The sequence below is a fragment of the Neovison vison genome, chromosome 4 (assembly GCF_020171115.1).
Source record: "Neovison vison isolate M4711 chromosome 4, ASM_NN_V1, whole genome shotgun sequence".
Classification (NCBI taxonomy): Eukaryota; Metazoa; Chordata; class Mammalia; order Carnivora; family Mustelidae; genus Neogale; species Neogale vison.
The window spans coordinates 50,012,832-50,028,940 of record NC_058094.1 but is presented as its reverse complement, the minus strand read 5'-3'; the positions used below and the strand labels follow the sequence as shown (position 1 = coordinate 50,028,940).

Genomic DNA, 16,109 nt, shown 5'->3' with positions numbered 1-16,109 from the left:
CTTACTCTTGGAATATTCTATCTTTTCCTGGAGAGTGGATCAGGAAAAGTGGATCAGGATCAAGCAGGGGTTGAAAGCAGGAAGATAAGAGCTTTTGCCATTACCTAAGAGAAAAATGATAGTTGCTCAGACCAAGATACCTGTAGCAGAATCAGACATATAATCAGAAATAGATACAATTTGGAAATAGAATCAAGAAGACTTGGTGAGGGATGGGATGTAAAAAGTAAAGTATCAAAGATATTTGGACAGTTTAATCAATTGGGCAGGAGAATGAAATTTACTAAGGCTTGAGATGGAGAGAGTTACACTTCAACTTGTATCAAAATAATCCTCCACCAAAAACAGTAAAAAGCTGTATTCAATATAAAAATGTCTATTTGCAAGAACTAGAAATAAATCAAGCAGCAAGGGCTTCAGGAGTCAGAGTCCTAGAAAAAAAGGAAACCAAAAGAGGTTAACTTCACATTTAGCATCACCTTTCCCCTAGAAGCATTTGACAACATGTAATTGGTGAACTAGATGTATATCAAAATAAAGCACCTAGACAGAAACATGGAAAGATAAATAAGAGATGGAAAATACAGACAATAGAATAAACATGTATAATATGGGCAAAGACCAATATACTTTTGAAATATAATTTCACATCCATCAGCAAAAACTTTAAGTCTGACAATACTGTGTTGGCAAAGAAGTGAAATTTGAAACCATCTCATAAAACAGCAGTACCATGTCATCTAACAATTCCACTCCCTATGCATATCCTAGAGAAACTCAAACATGTATCTAAGAATAAACTGTAAAGGATGTTCACTTCTACATTGAATTTAATAGTGAAAAAAATGTTCTCCAAAGGCAAAGATATATATTTATGCAATAGAAAACTATAAAGATGGGGCACCTGGGTGGCTCAGTGGGTTAAGCCGCTGCCTTCGGCTCAGGTCATGATCTCAGGATCCTGGGATCGAGTCCCGCATCGGGCTCTCTGCTCAGCAGGGAGCCTGCTTCCTCCTCTCTCTCTGGCTGCCTCTCTTCCTACTTGTGATCTCTCTCTGTCAAATAAATAAATAAAATCTTTTAAAAAAAAAGAGAGAGAGAACTATAAAGGCAACTGCAGTCTTCCAGTGCCAGGCCCACACACCTTGGCCAGTCTTATTGCTGTCCACCTCTTACAACCCCACATCAATCCAGCAGCAGTTGTGTGGTGTCTACTTTCAAAATATATGAATATTCAATCACTTCAAACCTCCTTTGCCAATATTCTTGCCCCTAAGCTTAAATACTTTTGAGTCCTATATACTTGGACTGGCCCAGGTCTGGCTCTCTTTCATAAGGGAAGCTCTAATTCAAAAATTGTAAGTTATACAAGAAATAATCCAAACAGCCAGCTACAGCATGCTTAAGAACATCCTTTGGGGGTGCCTGGGTGGCTCAGTCATTGAGACTCTGCCTTCAGCTGGGGTCATGATCCCAGTGTCCTGGGATCAAGCCCCATATCTGGCCCTCTGCTCAACGGGGAACCTATTTCTCCCTCTCCAGCTCCCCCATGCTTGTGTTCCCTCTATCACTCTCTCTTTCTGTCAAAAAAAAAAAAAAAAAAAAAAGAACATCCTTCAATCAGGAATTAGTAAATAAAGCATCTGCAAGATACTTATTTATCTCCAATTGCAATAAGTTTAATTAAGGATAAAACTTTTCTCAAGTGTCCCTGTGCTTAGGAAAATATTATCCGTTAACTGTTAACCTTTTCATTCCACACAAACACTACCATTACCACTACCACTATCAACATTCATCAGTCATCGCCATCTGACATATTACGTATATGTGTTTTTGTGTTTACTTTTCTTTCTCTTGACGAAGATAAAGAAGTATTTCTGGGGGCAACTGGGTGGCTCAGCGGGTTAAGCCTCTGCCTTCGGCTCAGGTCATGATCCCAGCGTCCTAGGAGTCCTGGGATCGAGCCCCGCATCGGGCTCTCTGCTCAGCAGGGAGCCTGCTTCCTCCTCTCTCTAGGCCTGCCTCCCCATCTACTTGTGATTTCTGTCTGTCAAATAAATAAATTTTTTTAAAGTATCTAAAAAAAAAAAGAAGTATTTCTGTCTGCTTGACTAGAATACAAAAAGTCTTTGTCTGCTATGAGCTTTACACAGTTAAGTGCTCAATAAATTTTTGTTAACTGAAGTAAACAATAGACCAAACAAAATAAATCACAAATTAATTTTTCTGTATTTTATCCTGCTGCAAACAAATAATGGGTGAATGAATTTATGAATTTATGACTTAATAAAAAAAATATTGAGGGGTGCCTGCGTGGCTCAGTGGGTTAAAGCCTCTGCCTTCAGCTCAGGTCATGATCTCCAGGTCTGAGATGGAGCCCGGTCTGGCTCTCTGCTCAGCAGGGAGCCTGTTTCCCTTCCTCTGTCTCTGCCTGCCTCTCTCCCTACTTGTTATCTCTGTCTGTCAAATAAATAAATAAAATCTTTTTAAAAAATTGAATGTATTTAAAAATATTGGATGTAATAACACTTGCATATGACACAAGCTGCACATGTGATTTGGAGACTGTAATGGCCTAAATAAATATATTTATTCAAATTGTATTTCCTTTAAAAGTGAAAAGTCATTTGTCTTGTAGCTTTCAAATTTTTCATCTTTGGTGTTTAGAAGTTTACAATTTTCTTGGGGTGGATTTCTTTGGATTTATCATGTTTAGGACTCAATCACACCAAAGACACAAGTGTTAGATCTTGTATTATATTCCCACAAAAATCATTCAGATACTGCTTTTTTTTTTTAAGTTCATTTTCTTTCTATTTCAAAGTGAATATTTTTACTACTCTATTTTCAAGTTCACTGATTCTTTCCTTGTGTTCTGCATTCTGCTGTTGAGCCCATTCACCGAGTTTTTAGTTTATTATACTTTTCAGTTCTAAAATTTCCATTTGGTTTCTCTTTATATATTCTATTTTTTTCCTGGCTCCTTCTATTTTTTTATTTCTTTCAACATATTTGTACAAGCTTATTGAATAATTTTTATGATGACTATTTTAAAATCCTTGCCAGATAATTCCAAAATCTATTGTCATCTCAATATTGGTGTCTGTTATCTTTCTTCATTCAAGTTGAGAGTTCCTGGGTATAATGAATGATTTTCTATGGTATCTTGGACATTCTGAATATTACATTATTAAATATGAGATATTACTCTGGACCTGGAAGCTCCTAAATATATTTATTAATAGATTGGTTTATATCTACAGGGACAATATTGACATCAAATTGTAATAAAAGAATGAGTGCTTCCACAAAATAATTTCATTATATACAACCTAAACTATTACTGCTAAGATGGCTAAAATGACCTCTGCCTCCTGGTATTAATGTGCTAAATTAATCCTCTTCCCTTGAGTGTGGGCAGAACTAGGGAATTCTTATTTCCAATGAATAGAATACAGCAAAAGTGAAGGGATGTCACTTCCAAGACTTCTTTCTTATCATCTCTTCTCTGATGGAACAAGCAAGATGCCACACTGTGATCTGCCCTATAAGGAAGTCCACAGAGGAAGAACAAAGAAAGGTCTCCAGCCAATAGTTTTGAGAGACTGAGGCCTTTGGTCCAACAGTCTTCAATAAACTGAATCACAACCGTATAAGTGAACTTGGAAGTGGATCCTTCCCCAGAGAAGCCTTGAGATTATTGCAGTTCCAGCCAGCAGATGACTGAGGCTTCATGAGAGACTTAAAGCCAAAGGTCCCAGCTACCAGCATCCAAATATCTGACCCACAGAAGCTGTGGAGAATGTTTTTCAGGTCACTAACTTCTTGGGCAATGCATCAGGCAAAAGTCCACACAAGTGCAATTATTAAGCCATGAAGGTCACTACTCCAACAGGTGCTTCGCATAGTTCCATGGAAATGACTCTATGATAAAATGAAATTATCACTCTCATTTTAGAGATGAGGAAACATGTATTCAAAGAAATAAAACAACTTACTAAAAAATCATGCAGCTGCTCAGTGTCAGATGTGGGATTCAAAACTTGGCCTACTTAAAGTTTATATTTTTTACATTAAACTACAGTTCCTATCTTTGGAAAAGGAAAAATCTCTGCCCAAAACTTAAATCTTTCTTTCTTAATTAGCTTTCACCAACTTGTTTAGTGGCAAATGTGATTTTTTTAAGACAGATTTACTGAGATAAAATTCAGGTACCAAACAATTTACCCCTTTAAATTATACAGTTAGATGGAGTTTTTTGGTATATTACATTAATAACTTTTTAAACTTGTGGTAAAATTTCATTATATTCATTTTGACCATTTTGAGCATCTTTAAGTGTACAATTCAGTGGCGTTAATTATAGTCACAATGTTGTGCAACCATCACCAGGCATATTTGAATTTTTAAATAATTAACATGTGAAGCATTTTAACTCTGGAACACTCTAAAGAAGTTCACAAAATCTTAGAACAATTCGCCAGTTAATCATCTCTAAAACAAAGTTCCAAAAAATGCTTATGTAAGGATGATGGCTAAATCAACAAAGCATGCTGCAGAAGAATCATGGGGGAAGTGTATAAAAGTAAGCAATCCACATGAAATTTTTAGATTAGTTTTCAGGATTAAAAAAAGAAAAAGGAAAAAGCATGCAACTCCTGAGGGCAATAGGATTTTTCCATGGAAATATTTTATTATTTTGTGTCACAACAGGTGTAGGAATCTTTGTGTCTCCCAAAGGGGTATTAAAATATTCCTCATTGAACATAGCTGTCTCCCTGAGTATTTGGGCTGCTTGTGCTGTCCTGACTATGATCACTGCTCTCAGTCTCGCAGAGATGGGGACCACCTTCCCTAGAAGTGGAGCACCTTACTACTTCCTCAAAAGATCTCTTGGATCTTCTGTTGCTTTCCTCAGTCTTTGGATCAAACTTTTTACTTATCCCTTAGGAATAGCTACTCAAAGCTTGATAATATCTACCTATCTAATTCAGCCTTTCTATACCAGGTGCCCAGCCCCAGAGTTACTTAAGAAATGTCTAGCTTTGGCTACTTTGTGGTCATTGGGACTTCTTAATGCTCGAGGGGTGCTAACAGTGGCTTGGTTTCAAACTATCAGCATTTTGGTGAAAATGGCTGTCCTCTGCTTCATTTCCTTTACTGGGATTGTTCTGATAGGGATTGGGAAAAAGGAAAATGTGGCCAGGTTTGAGAAAGCTTTTGATGCTGAACTTCCTGGTGTGTCACAGATTGCAGAAGCCTTTCTTCAAGGATTATTTGCATATTCTGGTACATCAGTCCTGATCAACATAGCAGGTAAATTCATCTCTGAACTACTTTTGCAGCAGGCATAAAGTTTTGTCTACAACTCTGTAGAGAAAGATAGAGCTGATTCATTTGGTTTTTTGGAATCAAATTTAATCTTTCTGCACTAGTTGGATGTATCACAGTCATCATTAAGGCTCAGTGTATAATCATTTATATAGAAAATGTGGAATTTAGTATTTTCCAGGTCATGTCCCTTATTTAAAACTTGGAAATTTTATAAAGTTTTCAAAAGAAAATTAAGACCAATCTCAGAATTTACTGCATTTTATTCTAGTATTTTTTCAATATATTTTAAGTATCAATTATGTAAGAAATATATTAATACAGTCTATTTGTAAAAAATAAAACTATCAGATTTTATATATATGTGTATATATATATTTTTATATATATATATGTGTGTGTGTATATATATATATATACATAGAGAGTTTTATTCATAGTATAAGTTCAGAATCATAATTTTTAACAAAATGGTACAATATAGTAAGAAATCTAAGCTTTCAGGCCAAATATGTGCAGGACCAATGCAGAATCAGACCAAGCAGATGAGGAAGCAGCAAATACATGAATAATACTTTCTCCTCCTCTTCATTACAAAGAACTTTTCATAAGTCCCACAGTATTTCCTTTTCTGATGAGTTTATTTGTGTTTTTCAGGAGAGATAAAGAATCCTGGTGAGAATATTCCCAAATCTCTGATTACTGTCCTTCCCACAGTGGCTGTGATTTACGTATTGGTGAATATATCCTACTTGGCAGTTTTGACCCCTCAGGAAATCATCTCTACAGGTATGAATGTGCCCAAAGAGGAACTAATCACTACCTACCTACTCTCAATAAACATGGTCTCCTGTGAACTGTAGATATGTTTGATACACCCATAAGAATACAAACATGATGTGTTCATGCTTTGGTTTTTATAAGGAGAGGAAAAATAGTCATCTAAATAATCTATAAAGAAGAGGCTACATGCTAAGGATGGAGGTCTAAGTGTTGTAGAATGTGAGACAACAAGAATTAGAAAGAGAAAGAAGAGGAGGAGAGTGCCATGGAAGAGAAAGGGGAAAGAGATGAGGAGAAATAGGAGGAAGCATATCAAGAAAGCAAAGAAGAGATACTTTGTCAGAAGAATTTCCACCCTTGGGGTACACCCCAATACCTATCCTCAAAATAACTGTTTGGAATAGGCAGTACATTCTTCATTTTGTAGATAGGGAAACTGGAGCTCAGGGAACTTAAGTGATGGACAGAGTTAAGATTCAAAAATGTGTCTCCAACCCCATGCACTTCTCATGATAAGAGACTGCACCTTATCCAGGTTACTGAAGGTAATGTGTTGTAAATGTAGACAGCAAGTTGCAAGACCTGATCTTCAAACAAAACATGCTTCTCCATTCCACTAAGTATGGTGCTCAAAGGTACACACCTAGTAACTGACAGACTCAAACCCAAATCCAAATCCAAATCCAAAACCCGTGTTTTCAACCACCATTCTAAAATGCCTCAATACAAACAAACCAAATCAAAGCAGTACCACCACTAGCAGGACCTATTAGCAATGCAAGTAATAGTATGAATATATATTAATATATATGGGATAATAAGTTACATTAAAAAATAATCATATAAGAGACACACATAGATGTGACTAAACAGAGATACAACAAAAGGTTAATAGTAAGTGGTGTCACAGTTTTACTTCCTTTTTTATATTGTTCATATTTTCCATGATTAGCATGTTGTACTTAGGATCAGAAAAAATATCATTTTTCCAATGTCAAATAATATTTCCACAAAATCCAGTAATAAGTTTTTATGAAAACGTCAAGTCTTTAAAAAAATGCTAAATTGGGTCACATGGGTGGCTCAGTCAGTTAAGCATCTGCCTTGGCCTCAGGTCATGGTCCCAGAGTTCTGGGATCGAGTCCCGAATAGGGCTCCTTGCTCATTGAGGAGTCTGCTTCTTCCTCTCCTCCCCACTCTTTCTCATTCTCTCTCTCTCTCAAATAAATAAAATCTTTTTTAAAAAGAAGGAAGGAAAATGTTAATTCTATTCACTTTAAAAAGGCAGAGTAGTATTTGAAATACATCCAAAAAACTCCACCAAATCTTAATTTTAAAAAAATAATTACTCCTGAAAGAAGTTATCTAGAAAGTTTATTTACTGAGAACAACTCAGTCTTTATTCTCGAGGAAATCAAGTAATATAGCAGCAAAAATACATAAGCTACAAAAATGTTGTACAGACAGGCACAGAAGTATACGACCACGTACAAACACACTGTGGTTTGGGAGGAGCTGTGACTACAACCAAGACAGTGGGGCGCTTCCGTAACTAGAATTCACCCGTAGTGGAGGGGTTTTTAAGGCAAAGGTCACAAAGAGGATCAGTCTGATGTGCAAAGCCTTTACAAAAATAAGAAGCTTTGAAATTTATTTTGAAAAAACTATACAAGTTTCAAAAAGTCAAAAGGTGGCCTTATGTATCTTCTCTGACACTAGTACAAAAATGTTATGTTGCTTCTAAAAGGAAAATACAAATTTTTTAAAGATTTTATTTATTTATTTGACAGAGATCACAAGAAGGCAGAGAGGCAGACAGAGAGAGAGTGGGGAAGCAGGCCCCACGCAGCAGAGAGCCCAATGTGGGGCTTTATCCCAGGAGTTGGGATCATGACCTGAGAGGAAAGCAGAGGTCACTGAGCCACCCAGACACCCCGGGAAATACCTATTTTAATAAGTAAACATTAACAGGTTACCATTACACTTTCCCACAATTTGGTCTCACAGGAATATAGAAACACATTAAAGGAGATTTTTTTTCTTAACTATTAAAATGTGGGACAGAACTGTAATTTGCCTTACACCCACTTCCAAATCAGTCAGCAAGTCCTATAAAAATCTACCCCACTAACAGCTCATCAGTATCCCCCTCTCTGCATGCCCATCCTCCATGCCTAGACACTCATTTTTCTCTTCTGAGTTACGACAACAACCTCCTAATTTATAGAGTCACCTCCATTCTCCCTCCAATCCCGTCACGACTCAGTTTCTAGAGATAATGTCAAAAAACCCAAATCTAATCCTGTCACTCCTCTGCTTGAATACTCTGTTTTGTGTTCTTGCAACTCTTCCCAATCTCACTCTCACAACTGCTGCAACCACTCCATCACCAACTCCCTTCACCAAATAGCAACTTCTAAGCTGATCATCACAGGTTCTCCAAGATCTGAGTTAAGCCTAACTTTCTAGCCTCAGCCCTTGCTCTCTCGTGAGCACGCACAGCCTCACCACACATCACCCCTCCTGAACAACTTACCATTTCCAGAATAGACACTATTCTCTCTGCCTCCCCTACAATGTCATCTCACCAGCCTGACTTAGATACCTGCCTTGGGATTATGATATCACACTAGTAATATTGAGTCTAAGTTCAATATCCTTTGAGCCTTGACAAGTGCCTCCTAAACCCCATGCAAAAGCTAATCTTAGAAAGTTTGAAATGCAGTTTAAAATTATGGAGTATAGTGAATAAATTTAGAATATAATTGCAATCATCTCTCTTTGAATTTTAGGATTGTTAACATTATTAATAACAGGTTAAATTTTAGAACAGAAATTATCTATAGAAACAAAGCTTAATGCTTCTAATTTTGCAAATAAATAATTAGAGGCAAAATGTAGTTGTGTAAGCACTTGAAAATGAAAAAAGAAGAAAAAGAACTGAACTATTAATTCAACAAATTATCACTGAAGAAGACCAGCACATCATAGGTAGTAAGATAATGCAATCATATCATACAATTCTGAACTCCACTTTAATTATAACCCGAAGTCAGTAACTTTAGAGAAATTTTGCGGGACATTTGATACCCTTATACCATAATTTCTTCTTATGTTTTTAGTATCAGTTATTTGTCTTAATGAAGCATATAATATTTACCCCATTGAATATCTTTTCCTTTTTTTACTTTTCATCATAGTACTTATGGCTGTATCATTTATCTATTGCTGCAAAATAAGCCTGCCCAAAATGCACCGCCTCACTACCATCACTTATTTGGTTCACAGTTCTACAAGCTGGCAATTTGTGCTGGGCTCAGCAAGGCAGTTCTGGTTGCCTGCTAGTCATACATGTGTCTGTAGCCCCCTGCAAGTTTAGATAAACAGCTATATCTAGGTTGGCCATGCTTTCCTATTTTGGGGGGGGGGGCTAAGATGGTAGGACAGTTTGAGTCATTTGAGAAGCAAATGCCAGGGGCACCTAGCTGGCTCCGTCAGTAGAGCGTGCAATTCTTGATATTGGGCTTGTGAGTTCAAGCCCCACATTGTGTGTACAGATTATTCAAAAATTAATCTTAGGGGTGCCTAGGTGGCTTAGTGTGTTAAGCATCTGCTTTCCAATTAGGTCATGTTCCCGGGGTCCTGGGATCAGGCTGCACTCTCAGTGGGCAGTCTGCTTCTCCCTCTCCCTACCCCTGCTCATGTGCATGCATGCACACGCTCTCTCAAATCAATAAATAAAATCTTTTTTAAAACAAATAAAATCTTAAGAAAGAAAGTCAACACAGTTAAAAGACAGAGAGAGAAGCAAATGCCAATAAATAATTAAATGTGCAAGGACTTTATTTTTAAAAAATGCTTGCATTAGAGAAACCAAGAAGGAAGCCAGGTAAGGCTTGAGAGCCATGGGACCACAATGCAAGTTGGACTCAAAGTGAAGGAAAAAAAATAAAAGGAAAAGATAGGTAAAAACACCATAGATTGATAGGTAGTAAAGGGAAGATTTGGCACATCTGCCAGGGGGCCCTTTAGCCAAAGTTGGCCATCAGAAACATGAGTACTTCTTGGTGTCTCTACCTCACAGTCATTAGCTGGGAACAGCCTGTAAGAGCATGCCTTTGGAAGAAATGCCACAATGGATTTCATTGTGCCAGTGTTGTGCTGGGGCCTGAGATCAGTGATGCTCCCTGCATTTGGAAGTCTGTAAGGTGCACTTTCATGGCTCCAGAGTTACTATGGCTTGTCTCTGACAGAATGCAATGAGTTTGTTAGATGGTCCTAAGCAGTGTCCCAAGAGAATAAACAGAAGTCTGTGATACCTCTCAAGGTGTAGGCTCAGAGTTGGCAAACCACTATTTTGAATGCATTTTACTGGCCAAAATAGACCACTGGGCCAGTTCATATTCAAGAATTGATAAGAAAATGCACTCCCTCTTAGAAAGAGGGGCAAAATCTTATTACAAAGAGTACAGATGTAAGAAGTTAAGAATTACTGCCATATTTGAAATGAAGCAAAAGTGACTGACTTTTCTGAAAAAATTTTTTAGATGCTGTTGCTGTCACCTGGATGGACAAAGTAATCCCTTCCATGCAATGGGTCATTTCGTTTGGGATTTCAACTTCAATAGTTAGCAACATGTGTTGTACAATACTTTCAGCCTCAAGACTGTTCTACACAGCAAGCCAAGAAGGACAACTGCCTTTGATCTTCTCTATGCTCAATAACTACTTCAGTCCAACTGTTGCTATCACCCAGATAATCATTTTAGCTTCTTTTCTTATTATATCCTCAGATTTAATCAATTTAATAAAATATTCAGGATTAGCAACCTGGGTTTTAAGAGGGCTGTATATGATAGGTTTACTTAAACTAAGGTACCAGGAACCCAATCTACCTAGACCTTATAAGGTAAATAAAGATAAAAATGCTAATATTAAATATCTACTCTCTATCTAGAATATAATTTTTTTTAATCTACAGGGGATGCTCCTAACCAATCGCTAGTTGAATTTATAAAGCATCTGATCTGGACCTGCATGTCCCAGTTTACTGATGTATAATTGGCTGTATGAGCTACTTTTTTGGCTTGATTTTTAAGGAGTAAAAGGTCAAAATTGATTCTCTAGAAGAAAAATAGATGTTATCATTTTTTTTCATCTTCTAGGAACTACATAATAATGCTTTGGGGGTGGGGGATATTGGCCCAACTCAAAATCACCCTTCAGTGCTCATCCCAGCATAGGTGATGTGGCATTCCATTTTTTATTATGTCCTTGATAGAGTCCTTGTTTTCTATAAGATATTAATCTAAGCAGGAGTTTGGGTGATTATAAAATTGTGAACCTGAACTTAAAATAAAAGCACAGTCTTCTAGGTAATGCCAGTAGAGCCACTGCAGGCTCCTAGAGTACCTTTATGCAAAATATAAAAAAGCATCCCTTCTTCTAGGTGGACATAGCTCCATGCCCAGGCACAGAGCCTAGTGAGGAGAACACAAGCAAGATATCAGCCCCCTTCTGTCCCCTTACATGGGAATACCTGTGTAATGTAGTAACTACCTAAGCAATCATATGCATAAGAAATAATCAGACTCATTCAAAAAAGACCATTCTGCCGATAGTATAGAGAATGAATTAGGAAGAAGCATGAGTAGATTCAGGCCAAAGAGGCTGCAGAGGTTCACTTAGTCAACCTGCTTATCCAAGAGAATTCCAAAATTCAGAGATTACATAATTATCCTAGGTGAAGATTATATCCCGTAAGGACCTATTTAGGAAATTTTTTCTGATCTTAGCATCATATTTGGGTCTCTCCTAACTAACAGATTTTGCTTATACTTTATGATGACCTGCTCTCAGAATCTATATGAGGTTTTGTGGCATGCATTTTGTGAACCAAATTCATTATCAGTGTTTATTTCCCTCTTTCTCTTTCTTATTTTCATCTATTTTGCCTTAGTATAATGCAAGCCATACCTTGCTATGATGAAAACTCTAAGAGGTTTCAAATAGTCTGTTTTATTCTTTAATCATATCATAAATATAATCAAAATAGCCCATTTAGATACTTTCTGGCTGTAGGGACTATGTGGAAAATAAAACAAGAGTCCCATATTTCATACCAGTGACCATAATAACCACTTGAGTGTGCTTTTTAAAATATGAATTCCCAGACTCACACCAGGGGATTCTAATTCAGTAGGTGTCAATTGGGCCCTAGGAATCTATATGTTTATAAATTATCTTGGGGGTTATTATCCAGAGAGGTCCACTGGCCATATTTAAGAAACACTGGTTTAGATAATCCTGACTTTCTTTTCCTCAAAATGGCTCCTTCTTTAGCTATGCCTCCTGTTAAAAAAAGTGAATGATAATATCTTGGATTTGAGTCATCCATTTATTCAACAAATATGCAGTAACTATCCGCTGTGTTTCAGGCACTCTACTAGGCAGTTCAGAGAAATAAAAATAAATTTTTCAATCAAGAATCTTCTTAGCTTCACAGAAGTGTAAGAAATGTGTACAAATCACTGTTACAAAGTTAATTAAGAAATGCCATTTTGTTGAGCACATGCTACTGAGGTACCCTTTACACAATTCTCAAGAAGACTTCAGAAGATCAGCATTAGATAAAACTTCATTTTGCAAATGGGTCTGAGAGGACCCATTTTCCCCCCAACATCAGCTTAATATTTAAATGGCAATAACACAGATATATCATAAATATTTTATTAAAAACCCCTCAACACATTTCTCTTGTAGCACCCACCAGCCCACCATGTAGCTTCCTTCAGTTGAGACAAGGTGCAGGGTCCCAAGGGTCTCACTGTGCAGTGACAGTGACCGTGGCCGCTGGTGGTGAAAGCCCCACAGGACTGGCAGTTCAGGACCTTCTCCTGGCTCCTTTCTGGAAATGGTTCTGAGGACCAGATTAATTAAATAGCCCAAAATGGTACAACTAGACAGTGGCACTAAGGTCCTTGAAGAGGAACCTTCTTTATTTGTCCTAATACCTCTATATCCCTAGTATAGCAAATGGCACATAGGAATTCAGTGACTATTTCTTGAAGGAATGAGCAATTAAGATAGCAGAGTTTGGGGGTGCCTCGGTGGCTCAGTTGGTTAAGCATCTGACTTTTCAGTTCAGGTCAAGATCTGGGGGTCCTGAGATCAGTCCCCACTCTCAGCGGGAAGTCGGTTTCCGCCCTCTCCTCCTTCTGACCCTTTCCTGATTCATAGTCTCTCTCTCTTTCTCTCTCTCTCAAATAAATAACATATTAAAAAAAAATAAATAAAGCTTGCATTTCCAACCAGACTTTTCTGATTCCAATCTTAATAATAGTGCTTCTCCAGGAAAAACTGGCACATGCCTGATTAAAGAAATATTATAACTAAATATTATAGTTATGCTATGCATGGCTGGTTTCCAAATTCCCAAAACAAAGCAAGCTTCAATGACTAATACCAGTATGACAGAGTCAATTTTTCATTTTTTGACAAAGATTTCTTATATCTTTTTTCCTATGCCAAAAAATAAAGTACTGATTTTAGCAAATAACTGACAATACCTGATCAACAGAGTAGGTAATCATAAGAACTATGGAATAAATATAAATAAATAAATACAGTTCCACCTTTTTACAATTATTTAGTCTGCCACTGACTTACTTTCTATAATACAATACTGAGACTGTCTCTTTAAATACATGTGAAAATATATTTGCACTTTTCTCCCTGGTGTTTAGAAACATTTGTTCCAAATAGAAAAGGAATATTCTTATATTGTTTATAGAAACTTTTGAGGAAAAAGTCATCGCTAATTTTCTTTTCTTTTTTTTAACTTTCAGGTGCATTTGCCATTTGTATTGGGATCCATAGCTATATCTTTGTTTCTAATTTTGACACCAATGATTCAGTCTCCTACAGTAGCATATATATATGGGTTTATCTTTATTTTTAGTGGACTTCTATGTTACTGGCTTCATGTTCACGTTAATCAACATTATGTTTGTTTTGACAAAGTCACTTGTTATTTACAATTACTATTTAATGTTTCACCACCTGAAGACCAGGATGATGGTATTTCAACAGGAGAAAAACATCTCGAAGAAATTGTTTTGTAAATAAGAAACCCTAAATCGTTAATGAATGGGTACATTTTTAAAGACAATCTTTGCTTTCAAGTGTATACACTCAAATATACACAAAACCTCCCTCCTCCTGCCCAATCCCCAACTATATCGAATCCAACCCCCAGCTACATATTCAAATTCTTTACAATTCAAATTCTTTTACTTGTAATTGAAGCCCAAGTTCCTAGTGCACTATATGTTTTTTACCACTTTCTTTCAGGTCAAAAATTTTAAATGAAAACACACACATACACCCAACAGATTAAAAGGTATAATAGGCCTACTTCTGTGTATAGAAGGAAATTAATATGCACCTGAAATTAATATAATGCTATGTGTCACCTGAAATTAATATAATGTTATATGTTAATTACATCTCAAACAAACAAAATCAAAGAGTCATTGTCAGGAAGACAAGATCATGGGTGAACAGTGCCTAGCAGATATTAAGATGCACCTGCAAAAAAAAAAAAAAGCCAATATTCTAAGTCTGAAATTTATATTAATAAAACTACATTATTGCTTCCTACTCACTGGTCTAAACTCTTCAAAGTGATACCAATTAAAAGAATGTGTTTTACTTCCAAATCCTTGTGTTCATCTTTGAAAAGTGTAACAGACTAAATCATGACCTTCAAAAATTAGAAATAGAACTGCCATATGACCTAGCAATCCCACTTCTGAGCATTTATCAGAAAGAATCAAAATCAGGATCAGGAAGAGATATTAGCACTCTTATGTTCATTAAAACACTGGAAAATGTGGAAACAACATAAATGCCCACTGATATATGAATGGATTAAAAAAAGTGGTATGTGCAGAGAACGGAATATTATTCAGTCCTTAAAAAAAAGAAGGGAGTCCTGCACCATTTTATATTCCCACCAACAGGACACATCTTCAACATTTGTTGTCTGTTCTTTTTTTATATATAGCTATCATAACAGGTGTGATGTGATCTTTCATGTGGCTTTGATATGCATCTCACTGACAATCGGTGACATTGAGCATCTTTTCATATACCTAATTGTCACTTGTATGTCTTCTTTGAAAAAATGCCCCTTTTAGGTCCTTTGACCTTTTTTTTAACAGGTTGTTATTTCACTATTGAGTAAGATGATTTCCTTAATATAGTTTAGATATTAATCTCTTATCAGATAGATGGTTTGCAAATATTTCCCCCATACCAAAGGTTGTCTTTTCACACTATTTTTTACTTCCTTTCCTGTGCAGAAACTTTTAGTTTGATGTAGGCCCACTTACTTTTGCTTTTGTTTCTGTGCTTTCGGTTCATATTCATGAAATTGTTGCCAAAACCAATGTCATGAAGATTTTCCCCTATGTTTTTTCTAGGAATTTTGTATTTACAGGTCTTACATATAAGTCTTTAATCTACTTTGATTTTTTTATATGATGTGAGACAAGGGTCCACTTGCATTATTTTACACGTATCTTTCCCACCAGCATTTGTTGATGAGACCATCCTTTCCCCAATGTGTATTCTTGGCATTATTATCACAGATCAGATTACCACATATGTATGGATTTTTTTCTACACTCTCTATTCTATTCCATTGGTCTATGTATCTGTCCTTTTTTTTTTTCCCAAAGATTTTATTTATTTGACAGAGAGAGAGCACAAGCAAGGGATGGAGCTGAGGGAGAGGGAGAAGCAGACTCCCTGCTGAGCAAGGAGCCCAGTGTGGGGCTCAATACCAGGACCCTGGGATCATGACCTGAGCTGAAGGCAGATGCTTAACCAACTGAGCCACCCAGGCACGCCTATGTGTCCCTCTTTATATGAATATCATACTGTTTTAATTACGACAGCTTTGTGTAATACACTCTGAAATCAGGGAG

The 16,109-nt window shown here is 36.7% G+C and overlaps 1 protein-coding gene across 1 annotated transcript; it reads left to right on the top strand.

Moving 5' to 3' along the window:
* The first annotated feature begins 4,629 nt into the window (after window positions 1–4,629).
* On the top strand, window positions 4,630–14,837 carry LOC122904475 (solute carrier family 7 member 13-like). Its single transcript, XM_044245379.1, has 4 exons — window positions 4,630–5,319; window positions 5,992–6,123; window positions 10,665–11,026; window positions 13,965–14,837. Exons 1-4 carry the CDS (start codon window positions 4,653–4,655, stop codon window positions 14,238–14,240), a joined length of 1,437 nt encoding a protein of 478 aa, XP_044101314.1. The 5' UTR covers window positions 4,630–4,652; the 3' UTR covers window positions 14,241–14,837.
* Window positions 14,838–16,109: the final 1,272 nt, after the last annotated feature.

Coding starts and splice junctions, on each gene's coding strand:
- LOC122904475 (XM_044245379.1), top strand. CDS start 4,653: ATGCAACTCCTGAGGGCAATAGGATTTTTCCATGGAAATATTTTATTA. Junction 6,124..10,664: donor TCAGGAAATCATCTCTACAG/GTATGAATGTGC, acceptor AAAATTTTTTAG/ATGCTGTTGCTGTCACCTGG. Junction 11,027..13,964: donor ATCTACCTAGACCTTATAAG/GTAAATAAAGAT, acceptor TTTAACTTTCAG/GTGCATTTGCCATTTGTATT.